Raw genomic sequence first — 24,476 nt, forward strand, 5'->3', positions numbered from 1 at the left:
TGAGATATGGCAATGATTTTCCAACTTCTGGTATGAAGTGGAGGTCCTCGGCTGCATCCAGGTACTCTTGGAGAAACTTGAGCAATTCCAAATATCAGTCAGTTTTGTCACAAGACCTTCAGGCATTTTCTAGATAGATGAAAACAAATTTCCCCTTTGTATTTGGATGTTCCACCCAGAGTCCTGGAGTCCTCGATGTTAAAATCTTTGGGGTGACCTGAAAAGGGCTGTAACCAGGAAATGCCCTCTCACTCTGACAGATTTTGAGCACTTTTGAATTTTACAATAATTCATAAATGTGTGGATTTGATAGTGATAACTCTTGAAAAATTCCTTTCCCTTTCAGTCCCTCATCCTCTGTCGGGCCTCTTTAACATTTAGCTTTAAGGCAAACATAAAAATCATCAGTCTCAACTCTCAAATCCTCTGATGCCAAGAGACAGAGAGGTTTTCTGTTTGATTTGCTCTCTGATGAACTGTCATCCATCATCTGTGTTTCTAGGCGTAATTGTGACAGCCAGGAAGTTTGACCGTGAACGCCAACGGGAGTATGCTGTGACAGTGACCGCCACTGACCAGGCTGCTGACCCGCTGATTGGAATCTGTCAGCTCAACATCCTCATCCTGGACCAGAACGACAACAGTCCAAAGTTTGAGAACATCAGATATGAGTGTAAGTAGATATCAATAAAGTCTGGGGGATGTTGACTGCAAGGGATCAGTCACTGCAGTTTATTTTTTCTGTGACAATGTGGCACAGGATTCTGAAATTAGAAGAGACAGTGGTTACAGAAGGAGAGACACTTTCAATCATAAGTGTTCATCAGCGTTGAGTGACACCTAAAAATCCCTTGTCATGAGTAGTCATGTCCCATTTGCTTCCTCATCACTTGACATGTTGGTAGTTTTGTGTGTTTTATGGTTTGTTTGTTTTTTTCTTTTTAAACTCTGCAGCTAAATCCATCATGACACATCAAACACTGCACATCACCATAAACACATCATCCCTACTGTGAAGCGTGGTGGTTGCAGCATCATCCTGTAGGGATGCTTCTCAGCAGCCAGCCCTGGAAGGCTTGTAAGAGTAGAGATTAAAATGAGTGTGGCAGAATACAGAAAAAAACCCTAGAAGACAAGTTAATCAGTCTGCAAGAGGACTATGGCTTGGGAGACTATTTTTTTCCAGCAAGGCATTGACCCAAAGCATACAACAAAAGCTACACAGAAATGTTTTAAAGACAACAAAGTGAGATTTGAAAAAGATAGATTTGTGGCTGGACTTGAAAAGAGCTGTTCATCCTCAATACCTGTGCAACCTGACAGCGCTTGAGCATTTTTGCAAAGAAGAATGAAATAAAACTACATTATACCGATGTGCAAGCCTAACAGAGACCTGCCAACAACTAATCCACTCTGCAAATGGTATAGAACAGTGTTACTCAACACGTGGCTCTTGAGCAAGATGTGGCTCTTTTGTGATGATTTGTAGCTTTTATGTACTAATTTGAAATATTCTTCCCCCAGAAAACCTTAAAAAAAAGGAAACTTTGATCTTAGAACTTATCCATCACATGTCACATAAATCAGTTTGTTCTTACACTTCTACATTAGGCTTAATTGTCAAACTTAACAGTCAATCTTTTTGGTTTGTACATTTCCATTACCCTTATTTGCAATTTTTGCCATTTTTTGCCATTTTCTGCCATTTTTGATCCATTTTGCTGACTTTTTTAATTAAAGGCCACGTTTTCCCATTTTGCCACCCTTTTGACTGTTTTTGCCACCTGTAACAAATTTTTTTGTCACTTCTCACTCATTTTTTCCACTTTTCACAGAGTTTTGCCATTTAATTCCTATTTTGCCCCTTTTTTGCTACTTTTTGGCCACTTTTGCCACCTTTAACTTATTTTTGGTGCCACCTGAACCATTTTTTGCCACTTTTCACCACTTAGATTGTGGCTCTTGCAAAGGTATTGTCAACAGTTTGGCTCTTTGGTTGAGCAGGGTTGAGTAACACTGGTCTAGAAAATCTAGCAATGCAGAGCAGGCTGAGGAATACAGACAACTGTGGTGTTTAGTGAATATCCCTTGGATTGATTGAAAAGACTCTTCAATTCAAAACTGCCAGGGACTTATGTGTCCAAACTTCACTCAATCAATTGGACCGTAGTTTGAGAGCTCTTCTACCAAACTGGAAGCTAGCAGGACTGAAAACTCCACATGGAGAAAACAGATGGTGTGAGAACAGAAGCTCCACAATGTGGACTTTGCTAAACGCAGTGGAATTATTATGTAAGAAGACAGTTTATCCCCTTTTTCTCAAAGAGACTTCAAAAGACAGACTGGGTCTCATATTGGTGAGACTTACAAACCCCTGTTCCAAAAAAGTCGGGATACTGTGTAAAATATAAAAAAAACAGCATACGGGGATTTGCAACTCCCTTTCAGTCTGTGGAATTCAGCACAAAGACAAGATCTGTGAAACTCAGTGGTGTATAGAAAGGTATACAAGTAGTCTCCTTCAAGTATACCCACTTTTCAGTCCCCTTTGATTCAGGATTCAGTAGTATCCAGCATTTAGGACAAGTTGGCAAAGGCATAAACCCACCTTACTCTGCCTCTAATTTGACAGTACTTATTAAGTACCTGTTTAGCATTGCTTCATTTTAAAGGGTCTATTTCTAGGTCCACTGACGATGCAACAGTGGTCTGTAACACATACTATTTATCCTTTGCTGTGTTGCAAATGACAATACATGTCTTAAAATAAAGACTATACTTACTTCTACAGGCACGGGTTACACCACTGTTCAAACTGATCAACTTTGTTCATTTTTGGATATACCCAAATAATGTTAATGTCAAGCTTGCAGCGTGTTTCAAAAATGTTGGATAGCAGCATGTCAATCACTGCCTTATTCCTTTCTACAGGACCCTGTAAGCATCCAGGGACTGAAAAACCATCAGACTAAAATTTGCCATGCATTTTTAAAGAGAGACAGGTGTAGACTGCATGCATGCCAGTCTAGTATACTCGCTCTTTTACTGTGAAACCATGCGGTTGTAACTCTAACAGAGTTGCAGGTGACCCATGCCATGGGCTTTAATACACCCCCACACCATTACAGATCCTTGCTTTCAAACTTTGCACTGATAGCAGTCTGGCTTTTCCTTTTACTCTGTAGCTTGGAGGACTCAACTGCCATTATTTCCAAAAAAGATTTAATTTGGACTCATTCACAGAAACTCTGAATGTTGATATATGGTTGGGTCTCTATTTACATTTTTATATTTATGATTTTTATTCTTCGAGGTTCACTACCATCATCTATGCAGAGTTGGTGTTGTTTGTCTTTTTCATTTTAGTGTTTTTTTAAATCGGTGGTGCTTATTCTCACATGTTTTAGGCCTCACATTGTTCAAACTAAGGCATGAGACCTATTTCCTTTCCTTCTCTTGCAGACTTCCTTCGTGAGGACACAATGATTGGGACTAGTTTCTTGCGTGTAGCAGCTCATGATGATGACTTTGGCACCAATGCAGCCATCACCTACTCCATGTCCAATGAGCAACCGGAGTACCTGCGGGTCAACCCTCTGACAGGCTGGGTGTACGTCAACCAGCCTATATCACAGGTACACACTACAGTATACAATCCTAAAATAACCAGTAATGGCCAAGCTCCTGACAATGAGAAACACAGATACTGGAAATACAGATACTATCATGAAGTAGTTACTTGGGACAGTGAATGCAAGCATTACGTATTGTTGCTGTGGCAGTGTGTGACTAAACAACATTTAAATCCATACAACACTGCAGACATTTTCAGTATGTTGGTATTTTGCTGATTAGCTCTCTGAAGACAACAGACTCAGTGGTGAATATGGGAAGCATGGTGTCAACAATGTACCTGCTATCAGTTTGTTCAGGTCTGGTATACAGATCTTGGAGCTGGTGGTGATTTAAAACCAAGCCTTGTCTGTTTGGATGGAGTGGATCCTCCTCGGTCTGTCAGCTGATGTGAGCTAAGCCTGGGTCACAGGGGTCTGCAGCGCCGGGTTGTCTGACAACTTGAAATGTGTTGTTTGGCTAGGTGTTTCGTGAGATTGGAATTACTATTCTTAGAGATGGACAAAGTTTTCTTTTCTCTGCTTAGACTACAGCTCACTAATACATACTTTTTCTTTACCTCAAGGAGGAAAAAATAAAGTATTTCAAGACAAAAAGTTCCTGCATAAATGACCGTTAGCCTGTACATCTTTGTTCCATGTGATAAACTTTCTCTCAGGATCTTACCTCTACTGTTAACATAAGCGGATGTCATTGCAACTTAATTTTATGCAGTTTTCACAACTTTAACAGTAAAGTTGAGTGACAGTCAGCTACGTAGTTACTGATAACGTCATGAACAAATCCTCATAAGAAGGAAATAGTTTGCAATAACTAAAAATATGTATTTGCAAATTCTAATGCATACTGCTAACAACAGGCAGCTTACAAACTGTGCAAAGTACAAAAATACTAGTAGAGGGGTAGGAAAAAAGTTTAGAAAATTACAACCTGTTGACCTACTCACTGTCGTAGTCCTAGTCAGTCACAGCCAGGGCCGTTTCTAGTTTTGTGGAGCCTCTATGCAAAATGCTGTTTGGGGGCCCCTAGTTAGACAAACTACCATAGAGAGTTTCCTAATCCAGTAGATGATCCACGAACATGCTAATGATGCATGCATGCATGATATGCATGATAACCTCTTATATTAAAATTAAACATCTTAAATTGAGCCATTCAAGCAAAATAACAATGAAAACAAAAATCCTCTATATGTCAATAAATAAAACACATATCGAGTGTTTTAAAAAAAAAAGGTTTATTTAAAAAAAAAACAAGAACACAACTGATGTCACTTACTAAATAGTATTTATCTGAGGCTAGCTGAGGACAAACAAAAAACTATTTTTGTGACCAAAATAAAAAAAAAAGAGAAAATGGCCTTTTTTTTTTCTTTTTTTCAAACAGGAAATGGATGTGCAATTTTGACTTAATTATGCCTCATAAACACTGGCAACAGCTTATTCTTATTTCATCCTGATATCCTACTTTTGCTTTTAAGCATATACAGTAAGATATGAAGACAGGTAACCTTAATTCTCCTCAGATTAGGCTGAGCATTCAGCTTTGGAGCCCCTATTGGCTTGTGGGGCCTGATGCATTTGCATAGGCTATTTGCATAAGAAATGGCCTTGGTCATAGTTTTGATTTACAATCCTGGTTTGTATTTAAGAGGATGATGGACTTATTTCTCAGAAACTTTCTCCATGTACTGCTGCAAATTTAAGGGTCTAATATTACCAGTAAATTGGCAGTCGAGTAGACTGGGTTTGCTCCTCGGCTAGCATTAGCAGTTGCCATTTCAGTTGTGTTTGCATGACCTTTGTACTTCTTTTGTATTTCAGGGCAGTTTTGCAGATTTTTCAAGTTTCAGTATTACTAGTTCCCTTTTTTAGTGAAGTATTTCCACACACCTGATGCATTACTACTGGTTGTCTCCAGTGACACACTATGCCCCTCACCTGCTGTTTTTTTTTTTTTTGTGTCCATATTGTTTATGCCTAATCACCAGTATTGGGGCTAAGGCTTCACAAAGTAATCCATTAGAGTACTCAGATTACTTTTTTGTTGTAAAGTAATACTGCAACACTGTGGAATCATCCCCATCCTGATAGATTTTTGGATAAAAGGGACAAGAACAGCATCGTGATGAAATGCAAGTTTAAAAGCTCCATTTGCTTTCATTGAATCAGCTGTGCAGGCGTTCCAATTACACACTGTCATTACGCTCAACGTTTGAGTTATTCTCTATGCCTCTGCTTAGCTTGTTGCCAGGTTGTGAGCATGTTAAAGCGCTGTAAAGGTTTTCACATCTGTTAGTTTTGTTATCAGGTGGCAGGAATACAGATTGTGGGCTGTAAATTAGGCTGAAAATTGGCATCAGAGTCTGCAAATTGAAATGACGTGTGGTCGTTATATGCTGTTTTTGCGACTGACGAGTGGAACGGGTGGCTCAAGGGTTTTAATATTATTAATGTAAAAGTACTTTAATGTGTTACTTTTAGAAGTAGGTAACACAGTAACGGAATGAATCCATTTTCTCACTATGTAACTCAGTAATCTAACGAATTTGTTTGAAAAGTAAGGTTAACCCAACACTGCTAATCACATGATAACAGCTAGTCGAAAGGAAAAATGATAAAGACACAGTCCATGCAACCCATAGAGTGCAATTACTTTGAAATGTTGCATTTATAACAAGGTTATTGAATTTGGCAAATGCACTACAGGTTACTGCAAACATTGGTGAAGTTACAGTAGAGTTTTACAAAGTAACCTGTTAGTTGGTACGCTGATAACAATGACACCTATTTGGTACAATTGTCAAATGAATTCCAAAAGATAAAATACATAAGTAAAGTCATGTTCCCTTGAGGCAGTGATACTTTGTTGGAAATCTGTCCAGTTATTTTTCATTATTCCAAGTCTGACTCCTTAAAACTAGATTGAGTCGACTGATGCCATTCTACCTTTTATTTTGACCAATGGCCTTTCTTTATCTCCTCTGTTAACTAGGTATGTAGTGCAGTATAATCTTACTTGTTGAACTTGTTTGTTATGATTGCCAGCAGCTAAAATCATAATTCCTGTGTAAGTGTAATTCCTATAACTGCATTGAACACCACTGAAAGTATTTCAGATACTGAGAATCCTGCAGGGAGGAGTTAACTATATTGTTGAGGTCATCTTTAGTTAAGTCAGTTCTCCACAAAAGTATTGGCTTTGTTATGAATTTTTGCACTGAAATATCTATACTAATTGGAAATGACTACTCCTGTCTCCTAATATTTCAACAGCTGTCAAGCCCAGAGAAATTCCTAATATTTATCATTGCAGTGAGACATGTCTTGTTTTGGTCGATGCCATGTCAGAGCCACTGTGACTTGTTGATCATTGCCATGAGAACAATAGATGTTACAAGAAAGACTGCTACATGATGAGGGAGGAAGCTGCCATCTCATTCATATTTTGTGCTGCTTATTTGTGATGGAACACAATTATTCTGAATCAACTTCAGTTGTTTTAAAATGAGGACTCTGTTCATTAGCAATGGTGTTCAATGTGTAATATTTACAAAACACTATTTACAATATAATACAAAGATCAACTTACAACAATACAGAAGAAGAATCTTAAGACTGACCAGGAATAAAGTGACCATTACAGGTAAAGTGCATAAGGTACAGGGAAAAAATAGGTGCATTTATGTATGCAATATTGCCCAAAAGCTGCACACATACAGTCAATACACATGCCTTCAGATGACTGCTAAAACTTGCAAAGCTGGAGCTTCCCTACATGTAGGTGCAGCACAAAACAAGAACTTTGAACAGCTTTTCTCCCTCATTATGTGGAAAACAAAAAGTCAGCCCTAGTAGAGGTAGGCAGAACTTTGCAGCACATCACTACTCTTGTTTGTTATTGTTTTAATTGAGGCAGAATACAAATACTATGCATTTTAAATTGTGTGCACACATACAGCTTGTTACTTTCAAACAACCAGCTAAATTCTTTCTGCATTCATGTGCATAGCTTCTGTTTTGCGTGTCTGCGCTGCACAGCCTACCACAGCCAGACAGCAGCTCTCCCTTAAATGAAAGCTGAATATTTTTGGCAGGGAGCTTCTTCATTGCTGCCCTGGTAAACAGCCTTCTTTGAATGTAGTTGAATCAAAGGAAGCGCCTACAGTGAGCTGTAGCTTGCCTTGAGGATGATTTAGAAACTACTGATTCAAAAGGGCTGCAGACACTGGGATTCACCTGTAAAGGCAGTGAGTGCACTTCTACAAAACACATTTTTTAAAATTCAGCAAATTCATGCTGTTTCCTGTCAGACCTGGCTCTGTACATTAGAGCAGAATCGTCGTCTTCAAGCTGTAGTTCCCACCATTTATAGGGGTTCTAAGGCCACTTTTGTGTGCTCAGATTAACTGCATGTGATCATAGGCATCACCCTCTCCTTCCACTAACACATTCCCAACTAATGGAACATAATTTTTAAGGATCTCTTGAAAGTAATCATCTCAATCAAAGTTGCTGAATAACATTTTTAAGGGGAAAGATTGAAACGACAGGTCTAAGGAGAGTACTTTACATGAGGAAGTCTGTGTGAACATGTGAGATTGTTTGAGAGAAGTGAGGGAGGAAGAGAGCGAGCCTGCTCCCTACAGTACACTGTATTATTTGAGTTAGTTGTTCAGTGTCGATCTGACTGCTATGCAAAGATGCAATTACTCTCTGTTGGATGTTAAAGCTTTACCACAGTTAGTTTTTTATGGCTTAAATCAGTGTATACAATAGTCAGGCATGTTTGCCAATTCTGCATACCAATAGGGTGTCTCATTGTCAGAGCTGCTGGGCTCTGCAGGTTGAATAGATCAGCTAGGTCACCCACAGAAAAGCCATATCACGTCCAAGATGGCTCTGACATCAGACCATGACTATAAAGGTGCCATGTGCATTTCTAAACCAATACATTACAGTGAATTCAGCAAATTTCTACCCCAGCATGGAACAATTTGGGTTGTTTATTGGACTTTTTGCTCTACTTTCTATCTATGTGGGTGTTTTTAACACTAATGATGAGTGCAAACAGTGAAGACCATGCCTATGGGCCACTTAAAATGGAAAAAGCCCTTCAAGAAAGTTATAGACTGCAATAATTTCACTGACGGTCTCTGGAGATTTTATAGCACTGTACCTCACATTTCCTCTAAAACAACATGATAGTCCTCTCAGTGCGAGGCCAGAGAACAAGTTTATTTGCATTCCAGGTCTTTGCTGCTGACAGCGTTGGGGGCAGCAGCAGACAGGCGGCCTGAATATGTGATAATGTCTTCACTGGAACCTTTTTCTTGGCAACGGGAAAAAACAACACTGCTGTTATTTGCCTCACTTGACTGCCTCCAACCCTCAACCAGTAAGAAAAACAATCTTGGCCAGAACATGAAAAAGCAATAGGGGAAACTGCCACATAGTGAGCACAAACAAGTCTACGACTCGGAAGAGTGCCACGATTATAAAAGCCCAAAAAGCAACAACTCACCATCTTAAGCATCAAGAGTAAAGAAAGTGTCAATCCTCAGCACCTTGCATCTCATTTAAACTTCATGCCAGAACCTGTGCTTTCAAGAAAAGTTCCCTTTTGCATGCTTGTTTTTGAAGATACAAAACTCTGCCACTAATGAAGACAACTGCATACATTAAAATCAGAGCATTGCATTAAAACTGAGAAGGAAAGGTCTGGGTGAACTGCTACCATGGCTGTTAATAATTTAGTTAGTCTATTCATCAATGTTGGTTGGTAAATTCTTGATGCTTTGATAACATATCATCCTTTTTTATCCTTCTGAGCTTTTCATTTCTGATTTTGTTTAGATTTTGCCTTTATTTAACTATGAAAAAAGTCAACCTTGCTAAAGCTGATGGATTTGCCAGATTCCACATCTGTCATTAGGCAGATCCATTATGAAAAGCTTAAACCTGATACGGATGTGCCTGGTCTGAGATCCACTGTACCAATCAGTTTTGCTTTTTTTATTAATCAGATTTGGACATTTCTTTACCCTTTTTGAGCAAGTCACTTGGGTTTCTTAGTGGACCCCTCCAACTTTCTGTGGTACAGCTGAACCAGAAAGATTTTTCTCAGCCAATCAGAGGAGATCAGTCAATATCACATTAAGTGACTCTACAGCATCTGACCAATCAGCAATTGTCTCATACTTCTTGTGTCCTTCAGAACTTGTAAAATGCAGTTTTACACCCTTTTGGGTCCTAAATAAATGGCCCCAACATCCTTAATAATCATGATCAGTTGATGAAGCTTTTATAAATGCAAACAGTAGAGCAATTACTGAAATTCTGGTGTGAAAACTGGAGGAACCATATTTGGACATACACAAGTTTAGGCATGTAAAATGGTGTGTATGTTAAAACATATGGCCAATTCATCCAGCAGCTATACTAAGGGTATATCTTACAAATAACTAGAGGTGTTTATGTTTGTATTCATCGGTTCAGGGTTCACAGTTAGGTGTACGTAGTCCCATGACAAATACGTCTGAATCCTTTTACAGTCTGTGGTCTTAATGGCGAAAATCACAGATGATGGTACCCCCCACCAATCAAGGTGGCAGTGATGCACTTTAGTATCAGCTAAGGACTTTTAATCAAACACCGAAGAAGAGAAAGAAGCCGACAAAGCAAAACACACGATGAAGAAGAAAAGTCAGCTACGGGTGCAGTAGCAGCCAAAAGCAGAGAGGGTTAAGGATTTTAGCATTGTGAATACATTTTAGTTTTACACACTTTAACCAGTGTTCTCTACCTCTACATGTCAGCGTAAAGCCTTTTATATGCTGTCAACAGCTATGTGACAATGTCACAGCTAACCACATAAATCATAAATATGGTACCTTACAAAGGCTCTAAGATACATGTATTTTATTTTCATCATTAGGTTTTATTAGTCTTATTATTTAAAGAATGTTGCTTTTAATTTAGCATCTTTAAATTAATTTTTATTGAATAAATATTAAAAAAGATGTGGTTTTTGGTCATTTGTATACCACTAAAACAGTTTTATTAGTTACATGGTTTGTGACAGTTATCATTTTCACTGTGAGCCTCATTTCTATTTAAATTAAAATGTAATAATTACACTTTTACAATTTCATTTAGCAGATGCTTTCATTCAAGGCTGCATACATCTGACAAGTAGACAGATGTTCAAGGTATTGACAACCTTTCCCAAGGGCCCAAACTGGATAGTGATCAACCGTGATTTCAAACCATTGATCTCCTAAACTAAAGTCAGTGATGTAACCCACTGAGCTACCCAGCTGCTATCAATAATTGATATAGACATTCAATATTTATGACTTTTTTCAGGTTTTCTGATGAAATTATAAGGAAAAATAAGTGGTATAGATAGTGAAATATATGGGATTTTAGTCAGTTTTACAACACAACAATTTTGTTAGTTTTAAATGGCATAAATAAGCTTTTATTTTTATTGTGAGTCTTATCTGCTAAAATTCACTTAGTTTGTCAATATTCGTGATAACACATTTTAACAGATAGGCATAAGAAATTTCCCATCTTTCTGGCTTGTCAGGTTAAAAGAAAAACAAGTCTTGTGAGGTTAAAACTCTCAAGGCAGTTAACATGGTTCAGTCAAACAACAAGCAGCCATACAGAAAATGTCATATAATATACAAAATCCAAATGCAGTGAGACACAAGATAAAATTAAACAGCAAATGTTTGCCAGATTTGACCACTATTGTGAATTGATCAGACAAAGCTTCTGCAGCCAGATGTGCCTGCCTCCAAGTCATTAAACATCCTCTTTAAACATCCAGTGAGAGCAGCTCATTAAGTTTCAGGTCTTTATGCAATATGTTCCAAAGGAAGGGAGCAGCAAATTTGATTTTTTCCAATCCCAGTTTAACGTCTTAAAGAGGACGATAGATACAGTTAGAAACAGGGGAGAGAAAATGCGCTACAACATGCAAGGAGCCACAGGCTGGGATTGCATCCACACTGCCCCCACATAAAAGGGGTGTGACCTAACTGTTACGCCATCCAAAATGTTTTTTTAATGATACAGAGCTTCTTATGAGTTTTACCAAAAAAGATGCAAAGACAATTCCCTGTGGATTTGCATGGCCCAAACACCAGTACTGGCATTTTAAATTTACAGAGGCCAGAGGAAGTCTCAGCTAAACAAATACATGGCTCAAACATTGCCAGTGTTTCAGCAATAATCCCAGAACTACAGGGGTTTGGCAAACACACTTGTGTGCTCTGCAGTTGAAATGGTGTGGAAGAGTTTGCTCGCCATTTTTGGTAATTAAAAATTAAGAAATTGTCCAATTTTTGTTGTTTTGGACTTACTGCGTGTCCTAACAGCATGTGATGCAATCAAGTGTCTGCAACAAAATCTTCATGATTTCCCTTTACTCTATTGTAGGACTATAACAGCCAGAGAGCCAAGTAGCGCCAAGAGACACCAAGCAGTGCTTGGCAGCGCCAAGAAAAACCAAACAATGCCAAGCAGCGAGTCACAACCAACACAATGCACCATTTTTATCCTGACACCCTGGCTCTACTTCCATTCCTTTTAGTCGTTTAGACATGGATGAGGAACGAGGAATTAGGGAGACTTTTTCCCATTTTACTTTCACAACAAAGCCTGATAGCTTCTTTTATAAAGTGGAGATTGAGCTATAAGTAGCTTAATGTGTGAGGAAAAAGTGTCCAACTCACCACCTGGAATTGCTCATCAAAACCAAGCACCACACCTCTGTTTCTCCACCTTCAACATAAAGCCATTAGATGTCAAAGTATTTAACTGGAATTCACAGAGCAGAGAAGTGTATTACTGTGTGGACAGCAAGTGTATGGTGCCTAATTTGAAGCATAATCTGATGTTTGCATGCTAGTAGGACGTGCTGTCATTCGTGTTTCCAAAATTGTTTAAAAAAAAAAAAAGTTATTGGTATCCAGTAGTGTTGTAGTCAAGACCAAGACTTACCCAAGACCAGAGTGCACTGAGGCTTTTTTGGGGCGAGACTGAACTGAGACCAAGACAAGCTGAAACAGAGACAAGCCCAGATAAGACCAAGCCTATAAAAATCTATTTAAAAAGATCATCTCAAGTTTGAACAGTCAAAGAGCACTCTCTTTAATTTTAGTTTACCTTTAAATAAATTTAACTTGAAAACAAGGTGTCTGCAACTCTTTTTTCAAAGCAACACAAAGCACAAACCTCAAATCCTAGCAAAGTTTGTTTCAGCTAACAAAAATAAACCATGGCATGTATTAAAAAGCCACAGACAATTCTGGAGTTGTTTTAAATAACTAAAAATGTGATGCTTCTCTAGATTTATCAGCTGAATGGGGCCTACAATAAGTGTTAAGATGCATTTCTGACCAGAAAGAAGATGGACTGGTTTGTTAGTCTGGCTGTAAGCCACAGATCTCAGTTGATCCCCACGCCCTGACAGACCACTATGGTGAGACATGTAGGTCGTTTCCACCGAGCGGTCTGGCTCAGCTGTTTCCTAAAGCTAGAGCCATTTCAGAAGTACTGACACAAATGATGGCTTGCTTAAGCTATGTTTGCTTTAGCAAAACTCTTACAAAGTAGAATAACCACATAGTAAGTGGAGCTACAGTATATTAGCTTTAGCTAAAGCTTACATAGCTACATTGTGTTACGGCGTGATATTAACCACGTAGCAAGTGGAGCCATTTTAGCTTCAGCTAAAGCTAACATACTGTATCTCAAGTGTTCAGCATTTCTAATGTCCCTGGTCTTTTTTGCCATTTGGTGCTTGTCCCAAGTTCTGTTTTAGGACTTTTAAATGCAGAGTGCTGCTGACCAACAACAAGTTGATTGGTGTTATTTTTGGCCTGTCCCAGGCCAGCTGGCCAATGAGGAGGAGTCTGCTTGCAATGGCACTGTCAGAGAAGTTACAGTGGTTCTAGCAGACAGGCTAAAGTGGTGCAAGATGTAACTTGATATTTTTTGGTTATGCAACTCGTGTTCCAGGCCATTTACAGATCTCAGGCCCCTGGAGGATGCCTTGCTGCCCTCATGGTTAATACAGCCTCGCTAAGAATTTTACCAAAGCTTAAAACTCTGGTGGTTTGACAACCCTACAACTAAGTTCAAAATGATGATGTGCAAAGTGTTTGTGCATCCTGGAGTTGTATATTTCAGCTGTGGTTGCCTAAAGTGTTCAGTGGAAATGTTCTGTGACATGACCCGGGTCGAACAGAGACTTTATTTTAGACTGTTGGTAAAATACACAAGCATGGGAAAAGCTCTCTCTGTGACAGGCAGTTAGTTTAAGAAAGTAAGTAAAACATTCATTACATAGAGCCTAAAATAAATTGAAAAAAGTAAACATTGAGGGAGATAGCTCTTGGTTAACTTATTTAATTCGCTACTAAAACAGATCATTGCTCTTGATTGCAGCGGCTAAAGCTAATTGCATTTTTAAAGGTGACAAAATTGCTGTTCTGCTGTCTGACTACCCTTTCATCAATACAATTATCTTTAAGTGTGTTTGTTTAACCAGACAGTCAATTTCATCCTGCACTCAAGTATGGCAAAGGACCTCTTATATGAGAGTTGTCTCGTCTGTGTTTACAATGCTTATCATGCTTTAAGGAGGGTGTAGCTACAATAAAATGACCTCCTGCCTCTTCTTTTTCTTCTCTCCATCTGTTTGGTCTCAGCGGACCTACATCACCAGGGAGATTGTGGCCACAGACGGAGGGAACAAGAGCAGCTCAGTGGAGCTGGCCGTCACCATCACTAATGTGAAGAATCAGCCACCTCAGTGGGAGAAGGACAGCTACAGTGTGGTCATACCGGAGAACACTGTCCGAGACACGCCTATCGTGGTAGGTTGGGGTTTGGGTGCACGCAAATGGCTGCTAACAAAAATAATGTTGAAAAATGATGGCAGTGTTATTTTTATAGTTTCTTGAAAACTTGTAGAGGCACACTGACCTGTTGGATTGATATGGAAATGAGCAATGCATTCTGCCATGAAGGTGTCCTTGACAAAGACCCTTAACACAAGCTGCAAAAGAAACTGTGGCCTTCAGAGGAATTTTCTCATTAGATTAAGGTTAAACAAAAACAAGAAAAGGCCATTCATGGTGTGAATGTGGAGGTAATGGTTTCTTGCGTCAGTCAGTCTTCAATACCTTTTCTCTTAGAATCAAAGGCATGTTACAGCTATGACATGTCCTGCCTATAGGCCGTATAAAGGAAACCTTGAACACAATATTTTCTTCTTTGTATGTGCTGAGCATTTTACCTGCTGCCATCTTAATTGCCGGTATGGAAGTTATCAACCATGGACAGGTGGTGGGATGTAAAGAGCTCTACCTTCAGCTGTGTTGTCATTGTTAACAGGTAGCCTTTTCTAACAGGCCCTTCATGTGAGGACTGGTGCCAGGTTAAATTTATCCTGTAGGGAAATTATGAGACAAGCAACAGGAAGTGTGTTTCTTTCCCCACTTCTACCAGACATTTTTTCTTAACAAAAAAAATGTCTGTCAGAAGCACTTCAAACACATTTTAGATTTTTCTCCAAAAAAGATAACTTTCCACAGCTCAAAAACAAGTGCATAAAAATGATCTGAAACACCTGATTTATGCACCCAATTTAAAGAAACGTTGTGTAAAATGTCAATAGAAACAATCACTTTTTCTGAGTGTGTGTGCTGGGGCAACATGCTCCTCTTCCTGCTCCTCTAAACACTCCCCGACCTTGATGTCACAATATGGTGGCACAGAGCGTTAAGTATAGTAAAAACTTTGATTTTGACCTGTTTTCAGAGCCTTTTGCTGTTTCTAGGTGTATTTTTAGAAACTGTAGACACAGCTGTACCCTGCAGTTGCATGTAGTGTAGCAACAGTCTTATGATACATGAAGTACTGTGCAATGTGTTTTTTTTTAAGGCTAATCAGCTAGTAACTGGTCAATGTTGCTAGAAACATTGACTGGTTAACCCAAGAACGGCATCCATCGTTTTTCCAGCTCGTGATTGTGACAATTGGAACACAAACAACTGGGAAATCCTTTTTTTTTTTTTTTTTTTCAGACGAATGTGAAGTCATTCTCAGTTTCATCATCCTTCTTTTAAAGTAAATGGAACACAGCATTAGCCCAGGTGTGCCAGAGCCTACAGGTACAGGGAGGAGGGAAACTAGGGAGCCAGGGAGAGAGGACATCCAGTAACCCAGCTCCATGTAACATCACATGAACAGCATTGCACGCAAACAGAACTAGCAGCTAGATGATAACAAATATACTGTGTCAGTCTGAGGTCCACAGGAGGGCCTATTTTCTGCTCATTTATAATCGTCTGGCAGGCACGCCAAAGTTGGGTATTCTGCTTGTGTTTCTGCTCTCACTGTGGATGTGCTTGCCTTCATACAACCAAAATATCAAACATGCCGGGGATCCATCCAACCTTTTGGGAGCAGCTGGTCAGGCTGGGGTTGCTCCCAGTACATCAAATGATGCATGATGAGGCTGAAAAGTCGACACGACTACCAAGAGAGTCATGCATCTCAAAATACACTTACCAGCCACTTTATTAGGTACACCTGTTCAATTGCTCATTTACACAGATAACTAATCAACCAATCACATGGCAGCAACTCAGTGCATTTAGGCATATAGACATGGTCAAGACAACTTAATGAAGTTCAAACTGAGGATCAGAATGGGGAAGAAAGGGGATTTAAGTGACTTTGAATGTGGCATGGTTGTTAGTTGTTGTGTATTTCAGAAACTGCTGATCTACTGCGATTTTCACTCAGAACCACCTCAAGGGTTTACAGAGGATGGTTTAAAACAGGGAAAATATCCAGTGAGTGTCTGTTGTGTGGATGGAAAAGCCTTGTTGAGGTCAGAGGTCAGAGGAGAATGAGCAGACTGGTTTGAGATGATTGAAAGGCAACAGAAACTTAAATAACCACTCGCTACAACCGAGGTATGCAGAATACCATTTCTGAATGCAAGACATGTCGAACCTCGAAGCAGACCACACCTGGTGCCTCTCTTGTCAGCTAAGAAAAGGAACCTGAGCCCACAATTTTCAAAGGCTCACCAAAATTGGACAATAGACTCGGTAAAACATTACTTGGTCTGATGAGTCTCAATTTCAGCATTTGGAGGACATTTGGATGGTGGGATCAGAATTGAAGTTCCACTAATTTCCAGGTGCATAACTATCTAAAGGGTGTGTAGTTCCTCATAGTGGGACATGGTTGTCCCTCTTAGTTCACTCACTTAATGCTAACACACAATGGAACTTCCCATTAACAAGCTAATAAAGTTAGCATTATAAATGCTGTTAATTTAATAAAGCTAAATGGTATGAAAAAATAATTTGTTTCTTAGGTTATGAGTTACTGACTTAGTTTTTAGCATCTCTGTTGTCTGCAACACTTGAGTCTTTTGATTTAAAAATGTCATTGGCTAGGAGGCCGTCCATCCGTCCATCCATCCGTCCATCCATCCGTCCATCCATCCATCCATCCATCCATCCATCCATTTAGCCAGTGGGTGAAGAATCTTTTTAAAATGATGTGGAGAATACTTTCCTCTTTTAAACTGAACAAAAATGGATACATTTGCCCTGCTAGCCCATTCATAACGATTGTCTCTGCCCATTTCTCCCCTTGCTTCATAAAAATTTGACTTCATTTTTGCAGCTGCTGGATTTCCCTCCTCCAGTCCATTCAAAAAGCTGAAGGCTTTAAGTCCTCAAAGGGAGACTTCCCTTTTGAAACCAAAGGCTACGTCCACTTCTTAGATGCAGTCCTTGCTTTGAATAATTTATACCAACAATGTACTTCTGGGATTCCACCGGGTACTATGATGCTGCCTCTACCACACAGTTTTGCTCTGTCCTTCAAGTAACTTTGAACCCACAGAGAGCATTTCAGATGCAGAGAGTCCTGCCTGCAGAGTTAACTACAATTCACAAGTCTTGTTGTTTTGGTTAATCTTTAAATTCCATAAACTTTGTGCAACCACAGATCTTGTTGTTAAAAGTTGTTTTGTCAAAACAATTGGCTCATTTCATTCTCCATTCATGTGTGTAGCTTCCTGTTTTGCTTGTCTATGTTGCACAGCTTGACGTGGCCAGACAGCAGCTCTTCCTCAAATAATTGGTGACTGTTTTTCAGAGAGCAGCTTCTTCATTGCTACATCAATGCCCTGCTTTGGTTGAATCAAAAGAATGAACTAGAAGGCCTGCAGTGAGCTGTAGCTTGCCCTAAGGACGATTCTGAAACCTCAGCTTTGAAATAAGTGCAGACACTGGAGTTCAGGCCCACTGCTCCCCGGAGGGGAACTGATCATGCATCGTGTGTAGGGCCTCATCACCTATGGGTGCCTCACTTTGAGCTTTCATTTATTTATTTATCCATTTATTTTGTTACCAGGCATGTTCTGAAGGTTTTGATACAAGTTATAGACATCTAACTTCTTCATGTTGAGGTCTGTTGGTTTCAAATCAGAATCAGATTGCAGCAGAAAGAATAATGGTAACTTAGGCTTTCAGTCAGTTTCATAAGAGATCCTGCTAATAAAGAAGGTCACTAAAGTAGATACATAGCAGAGGAGAAAGGACTGTGAGCTGGAGTGTTCTGTCAGCTAGAAGCTTGTCCCCTTTTTTTTTTAATCTAATTTGCTTAAAAAGAAAGACACATTTTCATATAAGAGCATAATACTGCAGGGCCGTGTGCAAACACAGAAGATACATGGGATCAAACTGAGAGGTAGACAGCTGTCAGGAGTGCTCAGATTTAAACAGCTGAAGCTGAAAATCTGAATATGAAGTCAAAACTATGAGATAGAAATTCAAATGATGAGATATAGTAAAAAAATGGATATAGTATGTCATAATAATGAAAGATTAAGTCATAATCATGAGACTAAAAATATTCAAAAATATGAGATGAAACATCTAAATTGTAGAATACTTAGCCATAATTATGAGATAAAAAAAGTTGAAATTATTGAATAAAAAAATCTAAATTATGAAATAAAAAGTCACATTTTGAGATAAAAGATTTAAATTATGAGGTAACAACATTTAAATTAAGAGGTAAAATGTCAGAAAAAGGAGATATAGATGATTATGTAGTCATGATTATGTAATAAAACTTCTGATCATGAGATTAAAAAACAAAGTCATGAGTTAAAAATATCAAAAGTATAATGAGAGATCAAAATAGATAAACGATTATGAGGTGAAATATTACTATTTTGACTCATAATCATGATTTTTGAACTCATAATTCAAATTTTTTATCACTATTTTATTTTTAAATTTAATTATTTTTACTTTCATCTCATATGTTTGACTTTTCATCTCATAATTATGACTGTTTATCTCATATTTTGGAAATTTTTTGTCATAATTTTGATCCCCCACCCCCCATGATTTTGACCTCTTTTCTTAGAATAATAACATCCTACCTCATTTTTATTTAGATATTTTATTTTTACATTTTGTCTCACAATTTTACCTTTTTATCTTATGCTTCATTCAGATTTTTCAAAATGTAAAATTATGACTCCCATATTTTTGACCCTGTATCATGATTTTGAATTTTCATCATAATTTTGATAGTTTTGTCACATATTGTTGACTTTTTAAATCATTATCATGACATCCTTCCTCATTTTTCAGACTTTTGAAATAAAATTATGACACACTTTCTCTGATTTTTGACCCTGTCAGATCATGATTTTGAATTTTTATAACTTTGTCTAATAATTTTGATGTTTTATGATTTTGAATTTTATCTCTTAATTTAGACTTTCATAATTAAAACTGACTTTCTCATAATTTTGATTATAGATTTTTAATTTATATATATGTAATTTTAAAACTTTCTGATTTTTTTTCTTTTTTAAGTGGCAGAAATAGGCTGCCTCAAGTCGAGTTTTTCTTGAAATGAAACCAAACAATGCAGATTTATTGTTTGAAGCTCAGTGCCACTGTTTAAATTCAAAACCAATGATCTCACTCATTCAGAAAAACCTGTAGTCAGAGCAGTTACACATCACACTGCTATAAGAAAAGGATCTACAACATATAGCTTTAAAGAGAGATCATGTCTCATTTTTTCAGAATTATATTGATTTTGTTTAACATTTGTTGAAAATGAAAAGTAGTTAATTTTTAATCTCAATTTAGAAACCCTTACCTTGGTGCTTAGAGTTGACATTTACATCCATGATTGCATGAGCAGATTAAAAGTAGATGAATAAATAAAGATGATAAATCCCATGCTTATTCAAGTCATATAGGAAGACTTTTTTAGTGAACATAGTGTTCTTAAAAACTTTGCAAAATGATTTAAAGAACAGTTTTTTTCTTAAGGAGCTTGTTGAATAAGGTCCAGTGTTGTGATTAGAATTACCTGCTAAATACAACAAGCAATAAACCTCAATGACGGTTTTGTGCTGTGTTTGTTTCAGGTTAAACTTACTTTTTTGAAAAGCCATGTTGTTTTTGTAGTAGAGGAGTTTTAAATGTGACTTATTCAACACAGAATTACCTCTTTCATGTCTCTGTAACTCTGCATCAGGCTAAGTTACAAAACGTAAAAAGATGTTTGAAATGACATTCAGTTGAGTTCTTATTTTGTTTGAGAAACATAGAAGAGTATGTCTGAATGGTGGGGTATATAGAAAGCTTCATACAGAAGCCTGCTTAGGACTTCACTTTGGCAAGAGGCAGCTTTGCAGGAATTTTCTTCTATGATGGCATGTTTTTATCTAATCCAACCTGTTATGAATGTGGTTGAATCAAAAGAATGAACCAGAGGCGCCTGCAGTGAGCTCAAGCTAACCCTGAGAAAGAATGAGAAACCACAGTGTTAAAAGAAATGCCGACACTAGAAGTGAGTACACCTCTTATTCAAAACATTGCAATAAATTCTGCATATTTGCTCTCTGTCCTGTCAGATCTGGATCTAAAGTGTGTAGGAGGACCTACAAAAGGGCTCATCACAAAACCTGATGATATAAGCTTTAGTTTCCACTTTTTATAGTATTTGTAAGATCTCATAAAGTGTACAAGTATGATCAAGCCCATAAACTGCATGTGATCGTAGGCATCACCCTCTCCTTCCACTAACACATTCCCAACTAATGGAACATAATTTTTAAGGATCTCTTGAAAGTAATCATCTCAATCAAAGTTGCTGAATAACATTTTTTAAGGGGAAAGATTGAAACGATAGGTCTAAGGAGAGTACTTTACATGAGGAAGCCTGTGTGAACATGTGAGATTGTTTGAGAGAAGTGAGGGAGGACGAGAGCGAGCCTGCTCCCTACAGTACACTGTATTAATTGAGTTAGTTGTTCAGTGTTGATCTGACTGCTATGCAGAGATGCAATTATTCTCTATTGGATGTTAAAGCTCTACCACAGTTATTTCTTTATGGCCTAAATCAGCGTATACAATAGTCAGGCATGTTTGCCAATTCTGCATGCCTGATAGGGTGTCTCATTATCGGAGCTGCTGGGCTCTGCAGGTTGAATAGAAACAGCTAGGTCACCCACAGAAAAGCCGCATCACGTCCAAGATGGCATTTTTGATTTTAATTGGGGTGTTTATGGCGTCAGCTCTGTGTAGCATCCCCTTAATTAGTTTAGTGAAAATGCTGAATGAAGAGTGTTGCTTTGATCCCACAGTATTTCAGCCGCTCGCCATCTTCTCTAACGGTTTGAGACTCACTGCCTTAACATTTTAGTCTTCATTATTATATTATAAACTGTTTTTTTTTTATTATTATTTTGGCAAATTTCTCTCTTCAGTACACTTCGTACTGTTAAAGCAGAGCAGCTCCTCGCCATCCTCGTCCTCAGGATCATCGCTGGCATTAAGCCTCTCTTCCAGCTTGGAGATGATAATTGGAAACATGCTGTTAGTTGGTAGAGTTTTGTTTTGTTGTTTGTCTGTCACGTACACCAGAAAATGACCACAAGTCTCTAAATCTAACAGTGACAAAATGAGAATAAACTTTACTGAAATGGAAAATTACTTCCACACAACTTATAATAAGATTGAGAGAGGAATTCTTTTGGGTCAAAATTTATGCCACTTATCGAGTATGACTGTGAATGAAATGAAATCTTCAGACTGAATCTGGAGTCTCTGAGCAGCAAATACAACAGAAGGACTAAAAAGAATTACAAATAATGTGGGACTCTACACACTCCACATCAGTGGTTCTCAAATTTTTCAGTCTGCAACCCCCAGAATAAAGGTGCAAGAGACCCGGGACCCCCACTGTACCTGAAGGGGGTTGAGCACAGCCATGCACATTCAAGAATAGTCACGTTCAGACAAGGTCATATTATATATATATATATTTTTTTTTTTATCCAATTGTGCTCTAGTATGTAGCCATCTTAAAAATGTAAACCCCTTTTCTTAAAAGGAACCCTGCATGATCAGACAAGTTCATCTGATATTTGTATCTCTCATATGTATATTGAACTAACAAAGTCACTAGATATCCTAGATATCTGCATTTTGAGTTAATTTGAGCTTGTAAACTCATCAGGAGGCTGCCATGTTTTGGTCCGCACTGGTAGTGTGTGACATCACTTAGCCAGAGCACTTATCACAGTGGCAAAAACTGGAGGAATACTTGGTAAAATTGAATTTTTAAAGTAGCTGGAACAGGTTAAAAGAGACAAAAATGAGATGATGATGGCAAAAAAATGAAAGAAGTGGCAGGAATGGGTTAAAGGGGCAAACATTGGTGTAGAAGAGGGGAATAAAAGGGAATAAATGGGTTTAAAGTGGTAACGAAGGGTGGGAAATTTGGTGAAATGGGATTTAAAAGATGGGAAGAGTAGTTTAAACAGGCAAAAATTGGTTAACTGAGGCAGAAAAATGGGAAGAAATGGGCAGAAATGGGTTAAACTGGCAACAATTAGCATAACAAATAGTCAATTGTGGTTAAAATGGGCATAGAATGGGTTGAAGATGGCAAAAAATGGAGGATACGTGGTAAAATGGAACTTGATAAGTAGCAGAAAAGGGCTAAAAGTTGCAAATATTACATAAAAGCAGCAATATAGAAAGAAGTGGCAAGAGTGGGTTACAGTTGTGTATAATGGGAAAGAAAAGGGTTAGAAATATATTAAAAGTGGTAGAAATGGGTGGAAAATTTGATGAAATGGGATTTAAAAATGGGAAAGAGTGGTTTAAACAGGCAAAAATTGGTTAACTGAAGCAGAAAATTAGGCATGAGCTCTCTGAGCACAACCCTGTCAGTCCCATTAACTGTTACCAGGCTTGTGCAATATTTTAAACTCCCTTTTTTTAAAACAAGTTGACTTTTATTACTAAAATTAAAATGAAAGTCTGAGTTTTAACCAGACAAGTATGTTCAGAATGATTGTAATTAGCACAACAGACAGGCATGTATTACAGGCGTGACTCATGGTTGTAAGAGCAGCGAGGATGACGAGGACATAGACGTCACTGAGCACTGAACACACAGAGCTTTTACAAGAGCATCAGTCTCTTTACAGACGGCTTCACTGGTAAACTGAGTTGCATTAGAACAGATGATAAACTGAAGTGTATGCTACTTTTTCCTCCACCTGTGCATGATTGCAGGCTAGGATTTCTCTTCCTTGCTCATCATATGCTGACTGAGTGGAGCCGACTGGCAGCATCACTTTATACCAGCTTTACTCCCTCATTATGTTAAAAACATACATTTAACAAAACAGATTCAATGTTTAATAGATAAACTGCTTGGAATGTAGTTTTTAAAGGCTTCTAAATTCAAGAATCGTGACCACTGGTTCCGCTATTTTATAGGGGAAGTTGTTCCATAGTGGATAATAATGATAGGAAAAAGACTCAAAACTCAAAAACTAGAGCAGTGCCTAACAGGACGTCTTTGACTCCCCTGCAGCCTGAGGGTAGGGTGAGGAACCTGGCCCCACCTGGTTTGTGGCTGCAGGCTAGGTCGGGCTCAAGCAGAGATTCTAACCTCTATTTCTTGCGTTATGTTATACTTTTAGACTCGTGCAGTTATTCATTATTCATTGATGGTTCACTTTTGGTCCAACTTCGTTTAATGGTTTTATTGGTCTTTGCACACCAGGGGCAATGCAAATGAAAGAAGATTCTCTAACTGAATGATGTACTTTTTTTTAGAAAAGCTATTGTGCTGTAAAAGCTGTGTTTGCACTGTTCACTGGCAAACTTAGACACATGAACAGTTGATCAAATGAAGTGTTTTTTTTTCCTCCCTTTTTGCCTCCTGCCCTGTGCATTACAGCCTGGTCACTGCTGTTTCATTTTCTATGCCATGACTTTGATCAGTGCTCCCTTTCTTTAGCCCAGATAGCCAGGGAGGAGAGCCTACATGTCACTCATTCTAAAAGTAAATAATTAATATAATAGTGAGTTAATAAGGGTCTGATTAAGGTTTGCTGTGAAGGGAGGCGAGGCAACTTCAGGTGTCTGATTGACCTGGTGCAGTGATTAGCCGATTATTCATGTACATCTCCATCTGTTTACATAGCACATCCATTTCATTTAATGGCTCCCTTTAAAATCTGGAATAGAATTTAAATATAGGAGGTAGATCCTTTAGGCATCAAGCCCCTCTCCTTAGGCAGCATCTACCTGTTGGGTTCCAAGACGCAGACACTCTCTCTACCTTTGAGAGTAGGCTTAAAACTTTCCTCTTTGATAAAGCTTGTAGTTAGGGCTGTAGTGGTTTGGGCCAGTTCTTAGTTACTTATAGGCTTAGTCTGCTGGGGTCATGCACATT

At 38.3% G+C, this 24,476-nt stretch overlaps 1 protein-coding gene across 1 annotated transcript in view; it reads left to right on the forward strand.

Moving 5' to 3' along the window:
* Positions 1 to 24,476, forward strand: part of si:ch211-186j3.6 (neural-cadherin) — a 617,862-nt gene that overhangs the window by 292,943 nt on the left and 300,443 nt on the right. Inside the window, exons 10-12 of the mRNA XM_041792306.1 lie at positions 503 to 673; positions 3,463 to 3,635; positions 14,360 to 14,527. Of these exons, the coding sequence (XP_041648240.1) occupies positions 503 to 673; positions 3,463 to 3,635; positions 14,360 to 14,527 (512 nt within the window). The remainder of the gene's footprint in view (positions 1 to 502; positions 674 to 3,462; positions 3,636 to 14,359; positions 14,528 to 24,476) is intronic.

The sequence above is a fragment of the Cheilinus undulatus genome, linkage group 1 (genome assembly GCF_018320785.1).
Source record: "Cheilinus undulatus linkage group 1, ASM1832078v1, whole genome shotgun sequence".
NCBI classification, from domain to species: Eukaryota; Metazoa; Chordata; class Actinopteri; order Labriformes; family Labridae; genus Cheilinus; species Cheilinus undulatus.